Source organism: Trachymyrmex septentrionalis, unplaced genomic scaffold (genome assembly GCF_001594115.1).
Source record: "Trachymyrmex septentrionalis isolate Tsep2-gDNA-1 unplaced genomic scaffold, Tsep1.0 scaffold74, whole genome shotgun sequence".
Classification (NCBI taxonomy): Eukaryota; Metazoa; Arthropoda; class Insecta; order Hymenoptera; family Formicidae; genus Trachymyrmex; species Trachymyrmex septentrionalis.
This window is the reverse complement of record NW_017305927.1, coordinates 1,383,161-1,407,782: the sequence shown is the minus strand read 5'-3', so window position 1 is coordinate 1,407,782 and position 24,622 is coordinate 1,383,161. Positions and strand designations below refer to the sequence as shown.

The window sequence follows — 24,622 nt, the reverse complement described above, 5'->3', positions numbered from 1 at the left end:
CAAGAGACGCGGTAGCGTCTCCTGTCAAATATATTTTCGAAGTTTAATACGTTAAAAACATCTTTTTAAGTGGATCTAAATAAACTACTTGCACGAATTTATGAAAATTTGATCATCATATTATATATCAAAAATTTGATTTAATTCACAAATGCTTTCACATCAAAAAATGTAATAAGTGGCGCAAAACGCGATTTTACATATCTGATCTTGAATTTACTCCAAATTTATCCCAAACTTAATTTTAAAGTGAAAGTATTAATCGCAAATATGCAACACTCGTCCCTTAGATGGTTAATCCTTTTTATTTTTCGATAAAATCTAATTCCAAACTTCATCAAGCCGTGATTTTATGTACTCACGATTTTAATTCAGAAAATTGACGGAATCAATTTCCAAGAAACCATTTCCACACCATTTATCATTGCGAGTCGGCGGAAAAAAATATATAAATATTAACGTCGTCCTAAAGGTTGTAATTGTAAACACGATTAAAAGGTTTACAAGGGTTTTCTCTTTCTCCGCCTTCCCTCTCTCTCTCTCTCTCTCTCTCTCTCTCTCTCTCTCTCTCCCCCTCCTTTTCTCGTGTTCGAGAAAAGAAAGAGATAACCGACGCAGATGGTGGGTAGTGGGGACCGGGCAAGCGAGTAGGGTATACGATGCGTTCTCTCGTTGGCCGTATTCGTTCTGCGATCAGTTGTTCGCCGCGCGCGCGCCAAGCTGTCGCGACGTTGGCGTTTTGTCGTACGTTCCTCTGTTTCGTGTTGACGCGCGTGCAAAGCCGCCGGAGTAATTGGTGAGGGATCGATCACACCCCTTGGAAGCACGAGGTGATAACGCTGACAACGCTCCGCGGGGGTTCGTGGTCATTTCCATCGAGTACCGGAAGTGCCAGAAGTGTGCCTCGCAAAAGTTTTGCTTACCGTTGCAACGATCGCCAGAGGGAGAGAGAGAGAGAGAAAGATTTAATTTCTAATCGAAATCACAAATCGATCGACAAGGTGGAAGTGACGTTCGTCGGGAGGACGAATCGATCGTCGACTTCAATTTCCTCGTCGTCGATGTTTCGGAGCAGTCAGTTTAATTGAAAGAAATTCGGAGTGTTGCACGAATGATAACTGTCTGTAACGCGATGGGTGTACGCTAATACTATGAAGGCAGATTAAATTTCACGTGAGTGCAAAATAGTGATTCTTACGATTGTCGACATAATTGCCGTTATAAAAGCCATCCAATCGTGATAAATTAACATTGCCGTTCTACAATTTGTATTGCGATTGCATTAACATTCGCGTTCTGTAATCTCGGAATGCGGCCACGATCGATACATTCGGTATTGCATTCTGGCCGAAAATCATCGTGTATGCGGGAAAAACGAGACGAGGAGCGCAACGAGAGACGAGCGTCGGCCTTCCGACCCGAAAGTCGCGATCGAGAAACTCTCACGGCCTGATGTCGCCTTCTATTCGACTTATCAACACGTCGTGATAAGAGCATTTATTACGCAGATTACGTTCTTTGCGTTCAATTGATGTCGTCGCGTCTTCAAAATTAAGAAGAAGACTCACATAAGACTAATAGACTCTCAACGCGTCTCGAAAGCCGTAACAACCAACACAATTAATTGTCCACACAATTAATGAGGAGTCGCGATTGGTTGACGCGTTTCTTTGGGACGAATTCTCGCGGGACGATGGCAGATAGGAGCAGCCGAATCGTTGGTCCCGCCGAGCGCTCGGAAATAATCGCCGATTGCCGACGAGGTTGAGGCCTTCGAATGAGGATTCGATTGGCACGAGAGCTGGTAAGGGTCGTTTTGATGAACTCGTTGGCGGACTCGTCAACGAATGGCTCGCAAACATTGCACGACGAGTGTAGCTCTCGGCGATAATAGCTCGCGAATCGGCGCTCGCGTCCTTCTTGGCGCGCCGAGAACGCGCGGGGTCACGCTCGCGCGGCGATCGAATTAAAAAAAATATACCGGGCGACGCCAATCGACAAGGAGGACGTAGCCGAGTGGCGTAGCGGAGCGGACGATAACGAGGCGGCACGCAGAAGGAGCATCGTCAGTGGAAAGGAGGTCCCGGCCGGCGCCTTCGTCGTCTTTCTTCTCTCTCTCTCTCTCTCTCTCTCTTTCCTCTCGGCGAGCTTGTCGGCCAACAAAGCAATTAGCGACGATTGGCAGCTGCTTCTTCAATTCGGGATTCCGCTGTGGGAGAGAGAGAGAATTTTGGTTTTCTCTCGGGTCAAAATGAGAAAAAGCTAGTGGACTAGAAAGGAGGTCTAAACGTTAGCGAAAACTACTTGCTCGCGAAGTCGAAAGGAGGAAACGTAGGATCGAGAAGGGATTAATTTTTCATCGATCGGGATCGACTCGTGCGCGAGTGCGATATCGATATGACCAGCGACGCGAATTGACGCTTCGAAAGTGAAAGGAGGCGTTCGGAAGAGTAGCGGAAATGATGATGCCGCCACCGCAAGTCGTGGGTGTCCTGCTGAAGAAACCGGGGCAGCAGACTCATCCACGATTACCCCCTCTGGATCCACAGGAGACCAAAATCAAAGGTGAGTTCATTATTCCGGAAACCTTTCTTTTCGTCGTATTGCCTTTCGTCTCCAAAAACTGTGCATGCAACGAAAATTACAAGTAAATTTATTATTCTTGAAATCCTTTTTTAAACTCATTGCTAAATACTGGGCACAATTAAAATTACAATTAAGTCCAGATAGCAATCTGACATTATTTGTCGTCATTTTGATGTCATTTATTCATGTCAAAATGACAACAAATAATGTCAGCTTGATAAAGCCTGGATAAATTTATTATTCTTAGAAATATATTCTTAAAATTTTTTAAACCATCTCTTATCTCCAAATACTATAACCAACATAAAAGGTAAATTATTTATTCTAAAAACTTATTTTTAAACCTATATATCTTTTATCTCTCTTCAAATACTGCGACCAAATTAAAGGTATAAATCTGTTATTTTCGAAATGTTCTTTAAACCTGTACATTTTATGGCTAAATACACACATAAATTTAAATTTTTCATCTTGTTGTGCATACAATAAGATTAAAAATTTAAATTTATTTTCCTTAAACCTATCTTTTATCTCCAAATATCGCATACATATTAGATATACGTTACATATAAAAATATAAACATTTTTAAAATGTACGAGCAAAATAATAGTAATAAAGTACAGGATTAAAGGCTTCAATACAAACACGCAAATTCTTAGAATAACGTTTAAATAATATATATTAAGAAAGGAAAGTTTCAGACACATATTGAGCGTTAAATTAAAAAGAACTATCATTACTCCCAACACCCGGGAATCATTATACGATGCCGATAGCGTATCAAATAGGTTAATTACCGTAATAATTGAGCGAAAAAAATAGAACTCTCCACGGGCATCCGGTAATCACAAATTTCCCATTAATTTGGGACATTTTATTTAGTGATTACGACAAATAGGCACGCATAGTCCATTTAGCATTTTTTCCGTCATAATCAACACTATGAAATTTCTTCTTCTATCAACTAATTTTCAAGTAATACACGGAAAAGTTTTGCTGAATTATCTAAAAATTTAGCTACATACAGATTTGAAAATGATTATTGAATCATCAAAATAATTGTGTAAGAAGCTCAAACATAATGAGCAATACTGTAAAAAATTTTGGCATTCTAGTAATCAGTTTGAGCGCCCCACATTATGTTTGGATAGTTTAATAAAATTATTTTCAGATCCTGCTTTTTTCAATATTTCAGCAAAATTGTTTCCGTGTCAAAGTAATTAATTTTGAACGCACGTGAAGTTATTTATTAAATAATATATATTTAATAATATATATTATTTAAATATGAAGTGTATATTTATTTTATTATTATATCGATTTATATATTATTACCGATTCTTCGTTCAAAATGAAGCAACACAGTTTACCGTTTCTTCGTTACGAGAACGCAAGCAAACGATTAAGATCCCTTCAGGGATTCCCCTCGCAAAACTAGCAGGAGAATACCAGACTGAAAGAAGAAGTCATTTTCATTGTAGCTCGCGGGTTACATTCTGTAAATAGGCGGTCGGAAGACATAAACTCGCGCCATTCAGCTCGCGGGTCTCTCCGGCATCCCAGCATTACGCTATTATCGATATTATGATTCAGTGGAACGTGTTGTTGAAATAACAAACGGGAAGCCTTATCGAAAACCTCTAACGAGCGCTCAGCCTGAAAGCGTTCCCTGAAATCCGGGCTTGAGGTTCTCGCTCTCCAGTTCGACTCTACTATCGATCTCGTCGATATCTCTCTTGCATGCTACAGGAATACGCTCGCTGCTCTTTCGTTGAACAATGTTCTATCGACGATTTATGGTTCGATTAACGCGCAACTGATTTATATCGAGTGAGAAACGCTTAAAAGTGCTCGGCTAGAACGCTAGTCGAACCGCATCACGTGAAAATTCTCGTAATATAACCCACAAACGTTTGCACAATTGAAGATTAAGTGGCTGTGTAGCGTGCAGCTTGTTTACTCTATTATACCGATCAGCCGAGCCGACGCCTTATGGCTCTGTTAACAATTATGTTAATGGGACAGCGACATATTACGGTAACGGTATGCGTTAATTTGATACGAACAGATGAACAGCTTGATGAAAAACGAATATAAATATGTCTTGGCATCGTTCCTATTAAATGCATCGTCAGCCAGTTCCAATCAATCACGAATCATTTGTCTGAAATTTTTATACAGCGACATATCACTCTCGGAGAACAGAGAGAGAGAGAGAGAGAGAGAGAGAGAGAGAGAGAGAGAGAGAGAATTCTTAAAATAACTTGATCTTATACAGGTATGTTCCTTTCCCCAGAATTCTGAAATATCAATGGTATTTCAGAATTGTTTTCAGGGAAACCCGATTCGTGCAAATTTCTATTGTTTCGGAATAAATATCCGACGGTGAAGTTCTTCGTCTAGACGCCATTCCGCAACACACTTTGAAAGGCCTTTTAAGAAGCCCGTCTCGTTCGCACGCGATTGACAATTCGTGCTCCGTAATCCGGTATCTGGGCTACCGTGGTAACGGGATACTTTTACGTGGCCATCCATCCTCTCTACGCGGAGAACGTGAAAACAGACTCTCTAGCAGACGAAAAACGTATTTATTTCTGGATACATGTAATATCCCACAATATATATATATATATATAGGGACAGACAAATTAAAAAATATGAACCTTGGAAAATAAATTATTTATTTATTTTATTATTGATAAGAGGTTGGCCCATCATTTGCTTATACATTCTGTTCTTGTTGAAATAAAGTCACACAATGCTTGTGAATAATTATTAATAGAATGTTGAGTAATTAATCTTTTAGTAAAACAACTTTAAATCGTTCAAGTAGACGAAATGATTAAAGCTACAGTTCGAAAAATGTACTTTTTAAGTTTGAGTAGAAATAAAATTGGCATATGAAGGTCGGTACACATGATAATGCACAGTATTCATTATCAGCATTTTTATTTCGGAAAGTTTCCTTGGACAAATATATCTTTGTCCTTGCCCATGTTAAAAAAAAATCTCTCTTCTATAAATCAATTAATTAATCATAATTTAACACTTATCACAAAGATGTCATGAAATACACTACTTAGCGAGACGATATTGTAAGAATACAACGAAAGTAATTAAAATGTTAATAAATTTCGAATAATCTCAAAATTTATTTAACAAACAAGCGTGAAACATGAGGCTTACAAACGGTGATTGATGACGTTTATATTAAATGGCGTATATGTGAGGAGATAGTGTTATCTGTGGTCGTTAAAATATGTAAACATCAGCATTTTATAGAAAAACAACAACACAGCGCAGCTATGTTTTCATTGAAACAGTAATTGCTTCAACGTAAAATTGTTAATTTATGCACGAGGCTCTAATATAATATGATCATCCATTGTAAATGATATTGATTGAAAGAAAAAACTTACTTCTCACTGTATTTCTCAAAATTACCTGTTTTCCAAAAACTTTAACATTTTTCCTTACTAATGCAATTGCGTGATTTAAATGTCATAGAATTATTTGTAGTTTTAAAAAGCAAAGGGAGAAATAGGTTTTTTTCTCCAATATTTTTTAAGCAATTAAAAATACCTTTAAGAACAGTTTTGAAGTATTTAATAATTTAGATTGGAACAGATCTAATAATTTTATAGGATTATCAAAATAATTATAATAGAAACGTTCTGTAGAATGTCAAAACTTTTTGTAGCATTGCTCATCCTGCTTCAGTTTTCTATACAACTATTTTAAGTTTTAATGATATTTAAATTATTTTCACACCTGTTGACACCTAAATTTTTAGATATTTCAGCAAAATCATTTTTTTCCGTGAAGATATTTTGCTAGAAGAATAGTATAACGCTATGTGAGTTATTATTGTAGTCAAGCATGCGTGACTTTATTCTAATAAGGATAAAATCTGTGTAATAAAGACAAATAATAGATCAACCTTCCATTAAAAAAAAACAAATAGTATATTTCCTGTGTTTCACAGTTTTTACTGCCAATTGCTGCTAACTGAAGGTTGTGTCTCCTATACGTTAATCTTAGCAAATTGAAAATAATAGCACGAGCTATAACTATACGATATTATTCATCGTCAAATAATCCTGATTGTAAACGTGATATAATTTAGACGATGACTGTATCTAGATGAGCAGTATCGAAAACGGCGATGATGTATCGTGCGAAAGTTTCATAGAAATAGTTCATTGCTCAACACACTTCTCACACCCAGGGTTGGATATTTATCGAACTTTATACGTCAAGCACACGAGTGCGTAAGTTGTGATAAGATTATCCGATCACGCGGTTCATCTAAGATAAACGTCGTATTTCAATCAACCGACAAGCGTTTCATAAAAATAAACAAAAACCTTTTTCTCTTCTATCATGTCGATAATAGACGTAATTACGCGACAGGATAGATTTTTTTGTTTAATGCGATACGAGATACCTAAATTCCTGGCGGTTTATGGCGGGTCAAGAAACAGTAAAAAGAAAGCGGGCGGACGTATATATCGCTGCGATATTTTCGTACTGGTTTTCACGACCGTGAATCCTTATGCCTACCTTCGGCTTTCCTCCCCGCGTTAGCTGCAGCTAAGAGAACAACCCTTTCTCTTCGAACGGGAATCTCATTAAATTTACCGGATTTTCTGTTTCATTGCACATTCGACAAACGATTACGACATCGGGCACACACGCCAATCCCATGTCATTGCGAAACGGCACCATATCGTTATACGGCATACCTGCTCGATAGCGGCTTTATATTATAATTTCGATCGCAACACGTTCGCTCGTTAATTAGCTCCCAGCACGAAGTGGCACGAGAAATATCGTATTTGTGCGTTTGCAAAACGTTATGTAAGCTTTAATTAGTCTCGGTTGAAATTATTTTGATAATTCTCGTGGCTGGAAAATATTTCCCGAGAGAGAGAGAGAGAGAGAGAGAGAGAGAGAGAGAGAGAGAGAGAGAGAACTGAGAGTTAATGAAACTCTCTTTCGCTCGCGCCCTTTCTTCGTCCCCCTTTCTCCTTCTCGGTTCGCAATTTTCACGAAATAAGAGTCGAGTCTCGAAGAGACATAAAGGAGCTCTTTGTAACCACGAAGGGGCATTGCGTGTAAATAGCCAATGGGATCTTTTAAAAAATCCACAAGATGCTCGCACCGCCGCTGTCGACCTGAACGGCGGCGCGAGTTTCACATTTCTCGTTCTTCAGCGTGTTCGGCAGCGGGAAACTGGATTTCAAGGTGTTACATGGTGGCCTTTCTTCACCATTGGTGTACGATTCATCGTTTTCGATTCGGCGGCTTCGAAGATATTCGCGAGAGAAACGAATATAACGTTTGATTCGCGCGCTCTGGCGCGTTTTTTCTTTTTTTTTTTTCTCTTTTTTTTTGCGCGCGACGAGCATCCTTCCTTCTCCGTCTCTCTGTCTCTCTTCGGAGAGTCCGGACGACTTAAATTAGGGTCACAGTGCCGAATTAAGCACGGTCCACAAGTGCCATTCACGAGGAACTCGCCGCGACCGGGGATTAAGATATACACATGTAGATAAAGTCGGACCCCATCCGTATTCGAGTTTCTGCGATTCTCTAGGAATCCTTTTGATACTTGAGAATCCTCCTGAGAAATCCCTGGCTGGCATTACACGTTTCACGAAGTAATCCCCTAAGTATCGCTATTCAGCGGACGAAATTGAGCTTGCGCGTCGTGATGTATGGACGCGGACCTTGCGGTTAAAAAGGCTCAATTGAGCTAAGGGAGGCGAAAGAGGATCATTTCTGTCGACGTGCCCGGCAGATCGGAAGAAGGAAAGAGAGAGAGAGAGAGAGAGAGACGGGGAGCCTGCGTCACGAGTCTAAACAAATTACAAACCGCTCCTCTCCGGCTCCTCGCACGAGCGCGAATAATAAATCGCGAATAATCGCGCGCGTATACCGGGTGTTCCGCTCGGGCGAATCGAAAACGAATAAGGAGACGCGACAAAACCGGGGAGGGAGGGTTCGTGACTTAACTTAGCCTCTCGATCGTCGATCAAGAGGCCCGAATCTCGGCCACGGAAGACCCGCGTCGCGCCTTTCACTAAATGTTTCGCTCTCTTCGTCTTCTACGTGTGTATTCGGCATCCCCGGGTAACCCGCCTGGTGCCATTCGTGAGCCACAGCTATAAATCGCGATTATGGGTGTGAAAAATCGAGCTTGCTCGCTAGACGACGTTATATTTTCTTTCAAGAGTGATACCTCTCTTCAAGATCAACGTTGCGGTCAATCGGCTCCATAAACGTTCTCTGCGTTGTGTGCGATGCGTATATGCGCCCGGTATCTCGTTGCATTGCCTTACTCCTTATCATGCCTGCGGGCGATAACACATCCGGAGTTACTTGACGTTCGTTATGGAGTCCCAATCGTCGTCGAGCAGTTATTCATGGTAATTACAGTACGTGTGTATACATGGAAAGAAACGGTTTCGCTAAATTAAATAAAAAATTTAGCTTGATTAAATGTGTTAGATTATTAAAATAATTATGAAGTAAAAGGTAAAAAGAAAGCTTAAGTCACGGTTAACGGTATGGAAATTATCGTGTGTATTCGTTGCAATAATTAGGCAAAAGTTCAAATACACACAAAATCACATATGTTTCAATTTCAATTTGGACACTTTTCAGCGTTTATTGTTAATGTGAAAATCAAATTTAGATGAAATTTTCTATCCGTTAGTACAGCAGTCGTTTAGAATAATTGAGATTGATTGTCAAGATAAAGTAATTTTATAAAGTCCTTAATATCCGAGTCTTCGAAATAATTATATGTAGGACTTTCAAGTTAATTGCGGGAATGCGCAAGAACCGTTTGCAGAATTCCTCATTATAGCTGAGCGTCCTACATAATAATTTTGATAGTGCAACAAAATTATTTTCAGATTTGTACGTAGCGTAAATCTTTCGATACTTCAACAATCCTTAATCTTTTCAATGTATAGAAAAATAGTAGTTTTATGCTTTTTACATAAAATTAAAAATTGTCTTGCGTATCGTTTGGATTCCTTCAGTCTCTAATCTCTGTGCGATATCAACGTAGATAGCCTACAAACATTATCAGTTAATCGATATCGTCGTATCGAACGAATCATGGTCATTCCGCGACTATTGCAAATTTCTTTTCTACATCGTCCTCGACCTCGGACGTTACAGCGAAATCGCATTTCAAGCTGGATTTCTACGATCACCGCATCGCCTCGAACCGGGTTCTGCTTCCCCGATTCGCGCAACCAGTCCTGCTGGTGAAAAGCGGTTGTGAAAATGTTTTTCACGGAGTCTGTGTACCCGCCTGATTCAGGATCTGCTATCGTAGCTAGTCGTGTATTTTCTCACATTTTCCATCGATTTTCATCTTTTTTACTCATCATTTATCTCTCTCTACTGTACTTTCGCATTGACGATAGCAGTTAGTTGATTTATGACTTGAATGATTTACTTATAAAATAATCTAGACGATTCGCAGTTTTCAATCGTCATCTTGACGATCTCTCTTGGACGACGAGCATCTCTGAATGTGCGACGACACCAAGACACTTTTTCTGGGCGCACGTGTCTCATCGTCAGTTTCTCGCACACAGATTAATTAGCGCTGCTTGACGAGGGGAATGTTGGTCTCTCTCAAGTGGGTGTAATTAGATGCCCTCGGCTCTGTCGCATCCGTCGAGAGAACCAGAGAACCATAGAAGAGAGCGTCGTGTCATCAACAGCGTCGGAAACTCGCTTCAACGAAGCAGCAGTAGAGAGAAACCAAAGTTGAAACAACAAAGTATTGTTCAAATCCCTTCACAATATTCACAATTTTAGGAATTGTAGGAACGTTAAGCGCTCTAGACTTTAATATCGTGTAATATTGTGCGATCTATATATAACGTGCGACGCGACGTATCGGAGCTTCAGTTCGATAATAAACTAGAGATGATAAAGGGGATAAAACAGATCAAGCGCTCTATTTAACAGCGTGCATCAGCGAACTCATCGGTGCGAATGACGCTCGAGAGAACGGTCAAAATAATTTTTCTGTCTCCGTCTCGAACAGCTGACGAGAATAATGTCCGTGTCGGACAGGAAATGGTCCTCCCCCTGCCCCCCTCCCCCCCCCCTTGTGTGTCAGATACAGGAACGACTCGTGCTCTTTCATTCTACTCGATCGAGCGACAGTGACAAACATACAGTGCGAACGAGAGAGAAGGGAAAAAAGCTTACAGGCTACATGGGAAGCTCAAGAACAAAGAAGGTTCCAGTTCGTTGCGAAGAAAAGAGAGAGATGAGAGAGCATCTGGTTCTGGAAAGTATCTAATTAAAAAAAAAAGAAAAAAAAGAAAGAAACAGAAAAAGAAACAATGAAAGAAGCCCACCAGACCACCTCGCGAGAGATGTTCGCAAACACTTTATATACATATATAAAACAGAAGTAATTCCAGTGACCTCTTCTCGATGCAAATAATCCGGACATAGAATGTGGTGATCCTGATTATCTCCGTTTAATTAATATCTAAAGCAGCCGAAGGCCGGATCATTAGATAATTCAGACGAATGCTTTTAACAGGTGAAAAGCGACCGATAATATTTCCGACGTGACTCGCGAACTTTTACTTTGAAACTCTCACATCTGGCTCCTCCACGAGAGAGACGCATTGAGGTGAGATGAAAAGCCAGATGTGGGGGAGAGCAGCTGACCGCGTACGGTGCGTTCGGAAAACGGCTACCTGGCAAGAAAAGAGGAAGCAACGGTTGTGTGCGATACGAAAGGGAGACGCTCTACGAAGCTCACCGATGAAAGAGGCGGCAACGACACTAGCCTGGTATTCGTGGGACGGAAGTCGACGTTACAGGCGAGATATAGTTGATGCTAGCGGCGGGAGAACGACGGACGTGCGCTATTCTCGCGGTCGCGAAGAACGACACAGCGAGCGGCGTGAATCGATGATACACGAGCGAGCGAGAAAGGACATTGCGGCGCGCAAAGGCGAATCGGACGAGGACGGAGTAACATCAGGGCGTTGCACCGTTTGCTGTGACCCAGTGTTCTCTGCGGGCGCCGCGCCGTTCCGTTTAGATCTCTCTCAGCGTTTCTACTCCCCTTTCTTCTACGGGACTTTTATCCGGTCGGCAACGACTGCACGTTTTACGAATTTCGTCCAAGGCGTCCGTACAATTCGCATCGTAATCGTTATCTTCGATAAGCCGTTCGATCGATACTTTACTTTCAACCAGAACGCGAAAATAGTAGGTGGGACTAGCCTGCAGAAATGTCATCGAGATAACGCAATAATATATGTATTTACCCTCTGGAGCTGACGACGAAATTTCTAACACGGTTATTGGCGCATTGGGTTTATAAAATCCATTCAATTTATTGCGTTCATTAAACGGCATTAATTAATTTCCATTATTTCTATCCAGTTTATATTAATTAAAAGGCATTAATTAATTTTCCAGGAACCAAAATGTCATAATTAATGAAAAAGGAATAATATTAAATATATAATATTTCTATAGAAATAAAATATAAATTTGCAGGTGTAACATAAGAAAAAAATTGAATTGTTTGACAGTTTTGATGAAGAGGTTTTTTAATTGATTGAATTCAATAAAACCACCAGTGCCGGAGAGTTAAATAAAAACTCGTACATTTTTCTATCGGAATTTATATAATAAAATAATATAATTCGTTATATAAAAAGAAAAATGTAGGAAAGTGAACGTAGAAATATTTTAAATCCTAATTAGGATGAAGAACACACATTCTATTAATTACAAAAAAATCAAATCATTAGATAATACTCGCATATCTACACTCACATCTTCGCAAAAAACGAAAATTATTTCTAGCAAGTAATTGCAATTTCTCTTTGAATTGTACGAGACACATGGAACATACGAGTACGTTGAAAGACGCGCGCGAAGGGTGTCTTTATCAATCGAACTTCTTACAGATCCTCTCGCGCGCTCATTCCGTCGAGCGGGACTCCATATTTTTTTATGAGCTACCTTATGGGATGCTACATTAACAAGTGGAACGGTTACAAGTGCCCACACGCGTGTCGTTACGCACACGAGATCGTTTTATGTACGCTCATTTTGCTCTTCCTCTCATTTAGTTCCTCTTGCGTACAACGCGTGCATGATATAAAGACCTTCGTTTTGTTTTATTAAATTTTACAATTTATAATTATAAGTATAGTTTTAAAACGACTTTCGAATTTTATAATATACCGGGGAAAAACGATCGCTGAGATATTAAAAAATTTAGCTAGTTACAGATCTGAGAATAATTTTGTTACGCAATCAAAATAATTATGTAGGACAGCTGATTAGTAAGATGCCAAAACTTTTTGTAGCGTTGCTCGTTATACACTCTAAGAAACACTTTTTTGGAAACACTTTTTAAAAATTGACATTTTTTTTTATTACTTATTCAAATATATCATAACAATGTGTTCTTAACAATAATGATTTATATCCAACAACGATTATTACACCTAAAGAATTATTGTTAAAAGAAAAAAAACACTTTATTATGAATAATTGAGTAAGTAATCCCAAAAATGTCTTCTGTGTTATCTTGAGTTCAACAAAATTATTTTTCCACGTATATCTAGCTAAATTTTTTAATTATTTCAGCAAACCTCTTCTTTCTATTGTATATTATGAAATTCGAAAGTCATTTTAAGACTAGGTACACATAGAATTATATAAACTATAGCGTTTCCAAACTTTCGACCTGGAGAATAATTATTTCGATGGTCCAACAAAATTATTTTTAGAAGACACGTGTCTATTATACTTGAAGTTTTACATTCTTTAACAAAATCGTTCTTTCCGTGTAGATTTGCTCACGTAAATCTTTTCTCTTTCGAAAGGATTGAATAAAATTCCCTGGGGGGGGGGGGGGGATCAAATAGCATTTTCTTCCGTGCCGGAAAGAGAGACGGTAAAAGGGATCTCACGACGTTCCTGCTTAGACGGATACGCAACGAAGGAGCCCCGTTGAACCTATGGGAGCGGTAACAACGTAATTACAGAGTTAGGCACGTTACATCGAGTCGTAATCGCACGATTGCATCGAAGTTTCATTCCGCTCTTTACACTCCTTGGCTTTATGCGACGCGCTGCGGGCGGCGTTTCCGTTGGACGCTTTTTAACGCTTCTAAATCGCTCGGATCGGATTTCGGAACGGGCGGGCTAATCGGACTACCGGATCTTCAACGATTTCCTCGATTTCATAAACGCTGATGATTTTCGAAGAAAATCGGACTTTCGACCTGGATCGAATTGCGCGCTCCGCCGATTATTAAATCCTTAGTGCGTTAACGTTATCTCGATTATTACGTAGCCTTCTTGATTTCTTATTACACGCATCGCGCTGACCCAGAACTATCCGATTGCGCTCGAATCCATTAATTCTCGTTACGAGTACGAGTGGGATATATAACGTGTCGGTATAATCCGATATCGCGAGACTCCTTGCGCAGCAATAACGCAACACTCGGATATTTTCACGAGCGTTTCATTAATCATATTCCCTGATCGCGCGGAACGTTTTGATAAATCAGGGGTATATTATACAACGTGAAAGAGAGGATCATATCAAATCGTATTTATTCCTCTCCAGACTTCTCTGACGTCTCTCTCGAAATCTCTTTCGCTTCCGCGCTTTCTTTCATCGCGGTTATTTACGCTATAGACGCGTCAACGAGCTGGATCACACTCGTTCCCTATCCTCACTGTCAAAATAAATGGTCGCCGCCGTCGGAAGTTGCGTCCACCTTGGCCCTTCCTCTCGAGAGAACCAGAATCAGCCGCAGAAACTGGTCTTCCCGGCTTGCGCGTCCTGGAAAAATGTCCTGCACGGTGCACGTGTGTGTCGGCACTTATGCTCGTGTCGCGCGTGCTGGCTTTCGCAGCCTGCAGGCTGCATACTGGTATATTTATCCAGACCGAAGCGATAGCTTAGCCGGAAAATATTTTCTTCTCGTAAACGAGAGCGGAGCGCCCAGAGTACGCCGAGGTCACCAACCCTCGTTTCGTAATCCAAATAACGTGCGCGACATCCCTACGTGATGGGTGATAGTCACGCGATGTTGTAGTGACGCCAGCTGTTAGCAGAGTTCGACCCCCGTGCGAGAAAAGGTGTGCTCGGAGAGCGACGATTCGACAAGGCCGTGTCAACCCTTTTGCCATCGCAACGGAATGTACGACGCGACCTTTGAATAAAATTCAATCGCAGCGCTCGAAAGGGAAATCTTGCACGCCCACGGTGAATCGTTTACTTTCCTCTCTGCTCTGCCGGAGCCCGCGCATATTTTTACGCCTTTCGATACACAAACCGTCTTGTAAGGCTATCGATCGTTATTCCTACGAGGTAATGTTAAGATATGTTGTAACGAATGTTAGCACTTACACGTGTTACAAGGTTCCAGTTTCTCAACATCTGAATATTTTTATGTGCTTTTTAGTTACTGGAAAAAAAAATGTAAGATTAAAAAAAAACAGTTTTGACAACAGAAATCTTATTATTTTCGAAACTCTACAAATTTAAACAATTTGCAACATCATCCTTTTATTTCGCGATATCAAGTAAAATACATATGAATCATCATTCAGGTGTTGAGAAACTGATGAAACTTCTAAATTACTGTGTAATTTTTTGACATTAAATATTGTCAATAAATTTTATTATTTTAATATCGCTTGAAACAATAAAAGCTTTATACCATCATATTTATTTTTATATATATTGTAAAAAAAATATTTAAAATTTTTATATATGTATGTTACAATTGCACATTTAAAGTAGAGTTTCTAAAAATTGAAGGCTGATGGAATGTTTGAAAAGATATCCTTTTTCAGTTGTGAGAAAAGTTCTACAAGACACATCCATTACTTATTCAGGAATAAAAAAATTGATCAAAACCTGTTGCACCGTATTATTACAACACAGTATTGCAGAGAAATGTGCACGTAAACTATAATTATTGTATATTAAAATAAAATAAAATATGTAACTTGAATACTTGAAACGTGATTGAATTTAATTATTTCCTATATAAAGTAAAAATGTAGCAGATCAAGTAGTACAAAATTATTTCGCGATGGGTATTGTGTTCCGTTGCATCAAGGTAGCTCATTGTAAAAAGTAGATGAATGAAGTCGTTCAGGAATTGGTCGACTAACGGTCACAACATATACAACATCCGGTACCTCCGGGGTTCAATTAGGTGCCGTCGAGGCGCGACATAATCCCCGTATCGTATTACACCCTACGTAGGACCCTCTAGGCGAAGGATAAAAGAAAGAAAAAAGTCGCGAAAGACGAAGTGAAGAGGGAAAATCGTTCTGCAGCAATATAGATCGATGGCGTTCGCGTGAAAACTCGTCCTCCCGTCTTTCCAGATCGCTCCGTGGACTCGCAGCGCGATAAGGAGCACTTCGTCGGGGTCCGAGTGGGCCTTACCCCAGCCGCGGGACCGGTGCAACAATTAATTTCCAAAGGAAAGAGTTACGAAGCCGTCTGTGTATCTCCTTGGAGGGTCAACCCATCTGGAATCAAGGGACAAAATCGCCGTAATGGCGGTGCAACCCTTCGGCCAGCTGTGCGTCACAATGGTCGTCACGAAAAATCGTGCGACAATGTTATCTCGATCTACTCTCTCGCATTGTAGGGTCGTGCCGGGATTGAGTCGTCAAGCAATCGGGTTAAGGGCCTTTCTTTGAACGACGAGAAATCCATTCGTGCAAGAGGAAAAATTCCTTTTTTCCTCCTCTCTCTCTCTCTCCCTTTGCCTTTCTCTCGAGAATGCAATCAAATGGGCAAGCGCGAATTCTTTTCGCGGATTCCCTCCTTCCTCGTTCTCGTTGCTCGATCGATTCGATCGATCGACGAGGAGCACGATTATTTAGCACGATTACAAGACCGCTGTGGTAAACCGAAATCGTTTACAATGGCGCCAACAATTTATCCTCGTTTGCTGTCGTCGATGAAAGGAATTCGACACAAAGCGGAGGTTTGGCTTTCACGTGAAAGCAAACAAGCACGCACCCCTTTCCGGTCCGCGAGCTTTTTAATGTCGCATCGTGGAGCCACGAGAGGCTGGCCGAAAGAAAGGAAGAGAGAAAGAGGGAAAGAGAGAGAAAGGAAGAAAGAGAGAAGTGGAGAACATTTTGGTGGTCGAGTAATTTCTAAAAGAAAAGGAAAGGGTTCACAGGCTAAATGTGGAACCGGTCTTCCACGATGGCGCCGTTTAGCGCACGTTCGCGCGCGCTGCGGAAGCTCGCGTTGCGTCGTGTCGTGGGCTCGATTCGATTTCCATTAGAGTCCAACGATGATGTTTACTTAGCTCCCGGTCGTTGTCACGCGGCCGGGAGAGGAGAGACAGAAAAATTGCGACACCGGAGTCGGGGGATGAGAGAACGAACGAGTACCGGGAGAGGGAGAGAGAGAGAGAGAGAGAGAGAGAGAGAGAGAGAGAGAGAGAGAGAGAGCGGACTCTCTTGCGTACGAAGAATCCGGAGTGAAGGAGGGGATGGAAAAACGGTTTCAGGTTTCTATACCTTTATAGGCTTGCGTCCGCGTCGCGTTCCGCCATGCCTCCCGTGTGCGCGCGCGCCTTCTTTCCTTCCTTCCTATACTTGCATACGGAAGGATGCAGGGAAGGAGCGTACACAGGCGACAGAAAACCATAATCACTGACAAAAGGGCCTGACGGAGGCACCATAGCGTGCAGCGGCAGCGGCAGCTACAGAGACAAGACGAGCTTTCGCACCCCTTTCTCACGCGCGACACCTCGACACCACCGAGGAGGATCCGTCTTTTTTCGAGGGCTCCAGAGTCCTCGGATGAGAGATGCCCCGAGGGTAGGCTCGAGAGAGAGGGTCTCGGTTTCGGGAAGAGGCGGCGCAGCCGCGACCAGTTGCCGGTTACCAGCTTTTCATATCGCGGAAAAATTGATTTGTCCGGACGCAGACACCTCCCGATCTTTCTTAGCTTCTCTATGGGAAAGCGAGTGGCCGTTCCCTTGCAGACGCACGTAAAGGAAGTTACGTTAGATCAGGACGTGTCGTAAAATACATCTCTGCAATATTGAGACGACATTGTCGTCGCTGACGCTTAGAGTCAGATAGAAAGATACGAACGCTCCCTTTTTACGACGGGACATTGATGGAATCGTAATCGCAGGCGACACGCCTAATTTATGAAAGGGCTACGAGTTGTGAAAGTCAATTTATTTTGTACCCCTCGCGAGAGTGCGCGAGCGCTGTGCAGAAATGGCCTCAAGCAGTTTGTATGGAAATTTACCGGTCGGAAAATGACCGTGTCGAAAGGCTCAGCAAACGGGGCTTCTTCATTGGCGTAACGTATGCATCGCCACGCTCTCCGTTTCTCTTCCCAGCGACGATGTGCCAGACAAATTATCGACAAAGTATTCAGCGTAATTGTGCTAAAAGACAGGAGAGTAGTTACATCGATCGTTAACAGGACGATTGTGTGGGACGCATTCTCATCGAGAATGCGTCCCTGCAACTCCCACTGTAATCTCGAAATAACCCCTTGATTGTTGTGCAATAGGATAATCTGTATGGGACGTTCCAAGCCATAATTCTTTCAATTATAGATGAAAAGGGTTTAAAATAATATAAATGTCGATTCCTTCGAAGAGTTACAATATTACACAGAAGGGACAATTTCGTTGTATCTCAAAAAAATAAAATAGATCTGAAAATAATTTTGCTGGACCATCAAAATAATTGTGTAGAAAATTCAAGCATGATGAGCAATGCTGCAAAGTGCTTTGACATTCTGGTTACCAATTCCAGCATCCTACATCATTATTTTTGATCCAACAACACATTATTTTTAGATCTATGTCTAGATAAATTTTTTAATACAGGAAAATGTCTAGCAATTTATTATTAGATATTGATGCCTGTTCTATTCGTGGAAATAACGAAGGTTGAAAAATCTTAAAAATATATATTATATATCGAGTCCGTATATTTTAAATCATTCAATTATATATTTTAAATAAATTATAGATTTTTAAACAGTGATACAGAAAATCTATCCAGATTCGTAATTATTTATTAACGTTAAAGATGTATTGAACATTTTACATATTGAACAGAATTCCTTCTTTTATCACACCTCACAAGGTTCTTTTCAATGACCAAACATTTTTACTCGCAAATAAAATCAAGGCAATATTGGATCAAGATAATGAAAACAAACAGCCTCCGTGTGTTTTCATTCACATATACTACTCGGCACGTATATATGACGTATAAATGATGCGAGCAAAGGAACAATAAAGCGCTACTTCCTTAATTAAAGGAGTAACTGTGTTGCATAAGCGACCCCGCTCAAATTTGCACGTAACGCGTTTAAACGTACAAGTTCGTAGCGACCTCCGAACTAACTTGTCATTGCAAATCAGGCCGTAATTATCACATGAATAAGCTCTTTGCGTTAAAAATAGAACAAAGGTTGGAAAAGATTAACTGCGTTATATAACGTTATTATAGCATAACATTCAGCTTTTCAAGCGCGAAGAGTGTTTACGTGAGATTGTCAAAAGGTTACTCGATAAGTTCTCCAAAAGGAATATTGAATATAACATTCCTTTTGGAGAAAATATATTCCCGCATATTCGACAGTCTCTACGATATATTTAATATCTCAAAGTTTCCTTCGAGGACGAGTCGTACTTATAATACGCTTTTTTCTATTAAAATTATTATTAAAGAATATTGGCTTCGAGAAACCGTATACCAACTTTCACAATGCAATCGCGGCACGAAAGTGTTATTGCAACGAACCAGTGACATTTTCGAACCATTGAACCGGACTCGGCGTCTCCAATACGCGGCTGTATCGATCGCTCCGAGAACAATCGGCTGCCGATCACAGCACTTGTCGCAGGAGGCCTCTCAAACTCTCAGCCAGCTGTCCTCCGATGTCCTGCCGCACGTGAGAGCGCCACAGGAGTCTTATGGCATTGTTTCGCCAAGCATAATGCACTCGTTTTGTGCGCGCGAAGAAAAAGGCGAATCGACTTGGTCGCACGATCGATCGGTCGGCGAAAGAAAAGCCTTACCGGTTCGAACTTGGACGTAAGTGCTTCACGCGAATTGCTGAAGTGCAAGATTCGAGAAGTCTCTCCTTCCTGTGCTAAGCAGAAAGTCTGCAGGAATATATAACGGTAGTTTTTATCAAATAATACCTGTGAAAGAAAAAGCAGAAAAAAAACGAAAGAAAGACCTTGTTGATCATTGAAATTTCTATTAATTTTTAATTTTTTCTTTTTTTTAAATAGACGTTGCAGCAGGCAGAAAAATTATATTCCTTTATTTCACAATAATACAATAATTTGCATTAAAAAAATTAACGTCTCAATTGGTAACATTAAAAAGAGTTGCAAGTTGAAAATAAAATAACTTTAATTTTTTATTTAAATTTTGTTTTTGATAATAATCACAAAAAAAAAATGAATGCAAAGTTAAACTTAACTGTAATCGAACGTAATTCTCAGAATGTTTCGCAAAAATGCTCATTCCGGAATTTGTGATAGTGGGTCGTGATAATTCTTAGGATAAACGGAATTATTGTCCCCAATACATCGTCTTTTGTCGTACCGTTTAGGGGATTTTGAAAGTTTCTTTGTGATCGTGATCGTCAATCATCAAGATAAATGATGTTAGATGTCGGAAGACCGTTGAAGGTCTCAGCTCCTTTTTTTCGGTTTTCTTGCCAATCCTCAAAATCCTATAAACGATTTGCCAAACCACTGGCCTAATTCAATCTTACTGTCAAGTCATTATGGGTCGGATTCTTAATCTTTAAATAAGGTAGATGACTATACAGCACTCTACGCATAGAGTTATCTTAAAACTCTTATTCTGGAAAAGGAAAATAAAAAGAATCACCCAGTAGCCTTCAATATTTTTTAAAATTCAATATTTTTACATTGCTCTATCTCATAAGAATATAAATAATGTAAATTTATTTCTACATATATTAAAAATAACATATTAAATATATAACTATATAAAAATAAAATTTATTTGGAATGTTCTGAGCACTCGCTTATCTACTTGAAGGAACAAACTGCTAAAGTTTGCGAAAAAATACACGCGTTTTTTCCTTCTACCTACAATTTGCACAATGGATTCGCTAACACAGGATGTCCTTTCCCTGTTGTTCCTCTTTCAATCATACACCTCTCCCTGTTCATGTTTCGTCGCGTCATCATGTCGTTTCAAATCCCCGACACGTTCGACTGGTACCCAGCGAGGAAGTAATTCGAGGATTGCCGCGATTCATCATCAAGCCATTTGTCAAAAGTATTTATTATGGTATAGAATCTCGAAAATAGTATTTAATTAATTGCAATTTTACGACAGTCGTTCATTACAGAATCTCTTATAGCTGACGTTATGTATTATTAACTGCGTGGATAAATTAATAAGTAACTTTAATATATATCATTTTAATTTGTGAGAGCAAAATTAAGGTTTATTTATTAATTCATATCTTATCATAATTTTATTAATTTTTTGTTTATATTCCTTACAGCTTGCTATTCTTTCATGCAGTTAGAAACTTTGTGTTAAATTTACAATAACATATTTCACATGTCTCAAACTCACTTTTCTATGTTAATTTCGCACATGATTAATACAGTAGAAAGTAACACAAATATCATGTAAAAAATTAGCACAAAAAATATAACATCGATTTCTAAACAAACTGTAAAAATATTTTTTTTTTTCTAAATTAACAATAAAAAGTAACACGAATTTTATTTATTTATTTTAGAATTTACATATATTGTAAAATATATTATTTTTATGTTATTTATTCAATTTACTTAAAAATTTACTTAAAAATTATCAATCTAATATAAAATATTCATATAACAATTATGTTAAATTAACGCTTAAGAATTCGGACGTAAAAAATTTTTACAAATACTCGAGTGTACCAGTTTTATCACAAGTACAAAATATTTTTTACTGTGTATGAAATTCTTTTTAAGCGGTATAGTTTTGTCCAAAAAATATTTGGGTGCGCGAAATTCTGAAAGTAGCTTTCGCCGGCCGAAAATGCATCTACGGCCCGGCTTTTCTACGGATGGAAATTTCATTATGGCGACTTCCCGGTTCGTTTGCGGAGAAATTTCGCGTTTAATTAAGCTCCTTCACGCCGTCTTTAGAAACGCCCATCCGAGAGAGAGAGAGAGAGAGACGAGAGCGAAGAAGAAGCCACCAAGAAAACACGTGTCACACTCAAATGAATGCTTCTTCTGTTTCACACGTTCGTTGCTCTCCTACTTGTTCCCCTGCTATCCCTTCATTTCTTCATCTCACACCCCTTCTCGCTCGCCAACTCTCATTCCGCTTTCTTCCTCGATGTTTTTGCCTTATCAACACATATAACACATGAACTAGAGATAAAGAAAAGAAGAGGAAACGACGATGTCGCGCGTGGCGAGCAAGAGAAATCTCTGACCATGTAGATTAATGGGAGAAACACTAGAGATAACGCAAGACTAAAATAAAGGCGATGAAGTTATAAATTGAAAGCGAGATATGATATGATACGATGTTTTGTCGGCAGAAACGAGACGCTCCTTATGATTTTTCATGTCAATGTATTTTCATGTTGATGCGCACATAACGACGTTGTTTGATGTAACTTCTTTCGTTACCAGTCATTGACATCGAACGACTATTTCTCTCAGCTGCCATTGTGCGGCAACGCTTGGAGATTGACAATAGCCTTTGTCGTCCAACAACCAACATGGTAAAGTTTTGTATCCTGTTTGAGAAATTTCCAACGTGCATCGTATATCGCCGAGAAATGCGTCTAAAGCTGTACGTGAAAGAGGCTTGTCATGTCGAAAGGCTCGTTCATGTTCCCGTACAGCATAGATTGCTCCAACAATGTTAAAACGACATTACAATGTTCCAGCAATGTTGCAGTAATATTGTAAACGTAATCTTTTACAAAAATTTAACATCGACCTAACCAATTTAATACCGTATCAATTTATTATTGAAAGACCGCAGCAATTTTAATTTACTTATTTGTAATTCCAAGAAATTAATCAATTAATTTTATTGTTTGAACAAATGGAAAAACAAATAAACAGCAGTGCTTTGAATATAACAGTGCTTTTAAAATAAGTAAATTAATTACTGTAATGTCTTTTAATGCAATTTTCATACTCTGTTATTGGCCGCAATATTAGATTTCTGTAAGGGACGTCGCTGCAAAGCTCCCGTGCTGTAGTCTCCGCCAAGGTACGAATTGCCGAACTGCGAAATTAAAATGTGTGAACGAGAGAAAGGTTACGCGAAACTTTCGTCTGTTTATTTGTATTGTAGCGGATTTAAAATCTCGACCGGACCACGCGACGGGTGGTAAAGGCACGTAAAAGACCGCGGCGGCTAAAACGGGATGCTACCGAGGGAACGGATCTTCGTGGTGCAAGGTGTCTCACGAAGAAAGGCCGCAAAGTCATGCCTGCGCGCGCGTCCAAAATGCACACAAAAAGCTTATGGGCGCGGTGCCGCATTGTCCGGCGCATCGCGAGGGGGATGCAAAGACTGGAGTGAAAGGGAGGAAGGGTGGAGAGAGAGAGAGAGAGAGAGAGAGAGAGAGAGAGAGAGGAGGAGGGCGAAGAGAGCGATGTAAAGAGTGAGATAATAATAAATGACTCGCACGAAGACGAATGCTTGATTTACATGAGAAGATCGATGGCCTCGAGGAAGGGGATGCGTGTTCCGTGTGCTCTTGGCCAGTTCGCGCCATGCTCACCTCCCCACCCTCCCTTTGAATTATTTATTTTCGCAGGCCGAAACTTGTCGCTTGTCGCAGTGCTTATCGTCGATGCACTTCGATAAAACATTTTTCTGGGGTAAGCATACCGTAAGAAGTGGAACGTAAGGAGGAAATTTGGATTTTTAAAGAGGAGGAGGGATTTTGAGAAGATACGGCTCTAACGCCGTAAATATAAAACACGCCCACAAATTATCTTAAACGTTCTATATTTAATGAAAAGTAAATTAAGAAAGAAATTCGAAAGGTTTTATTAAAAAATAATATTTATATCAATTTTAACATTTTGTTAATTTTTCTATGGCTTTTATCATCGCCTTTTCCAAGAAAATGCAACAAATTGAGGATGCTTTATATATATATATATATAGTTACAGCTGCAGTTTGCTGAAACAACAAGCGGAATAACACGGTTAGGAGTTGAGCGATCACGACTGCGAGTAATTAAATACGACTGTAAAATAAAATTTTGCGAAGGGCTGCGATTGGCGAGACAGCAAAAATTACTGCACATCGCGAAACAGCAACGGCGACCACTCGGAATTTCAACGTGATGCGGACATACACGATTTACGCGAATACGCTTCTGAAAAAAAAAAAAACGCTCCTTCCTACGCGCCGCTAACGGGTTCGCCTTGTAATTATTGCTAACGAACCGTTTGTTTCGCTAGACGAGACAATGTGAGCCACTTCTGCATGTTCGCGGCATTCATGCACACTGTCTCGCGATTTATGACATTCTGCCACAGAATTTTTAGTTTAATCCTGGCAGGCGAGAAAAAAAGATACAAGCATGGATACTTATTTGCTGAAATATTTATTAAATCGTATATTATATGTATGTATAAAAAAGCGGCTTCGCGTATATCATTTTTATGAATACACTTATAACGTAAGCAAAATTCACTTGATCCGAATTTATTACTAAATTGAATAATATATTTTTCTGATATAACTGACTCGCAAGGCATTACACGATATCAAGAATGTAATTACCATGTAGAACCAAAGATATTTTTATAGTAATGTTTTATCGCAATATTGAAAATGACTCGAACGGAGTCGAAACGTTTGTTTTGTCGTTTTATTATTTACAATTGAATTTTAATTTAATTAAAGTTTGTTACTACATTACTCTTTTTTAGCTCTTTGCCCTT

General features: G+C 39.8%; 1 protein-coding gene across 1 annotated transcript in view; it reads left to right on the top strand.

Annotated features, from left to right (window-relative positions):
* The first annotated feature begins 711 nt into the window (after positions 1-711).
* LOC108754037 overlaps positions 712-24,622 on the top strand; it is a 39,680-nt gene continuing 15,769 nt past the window's right edge. The window contains exon 1 of the mRNA XM_018496066.1: positions 712-2,565. Within this exon, the coding sequence (XP_018351568.1) occupies positions 2,460-2,565 (106 nt within the window). The 5' untranslated portion in view covers positions 712-2,459. The remainder of the gene's footprint in view (positions 2,566-24,622) is intronic.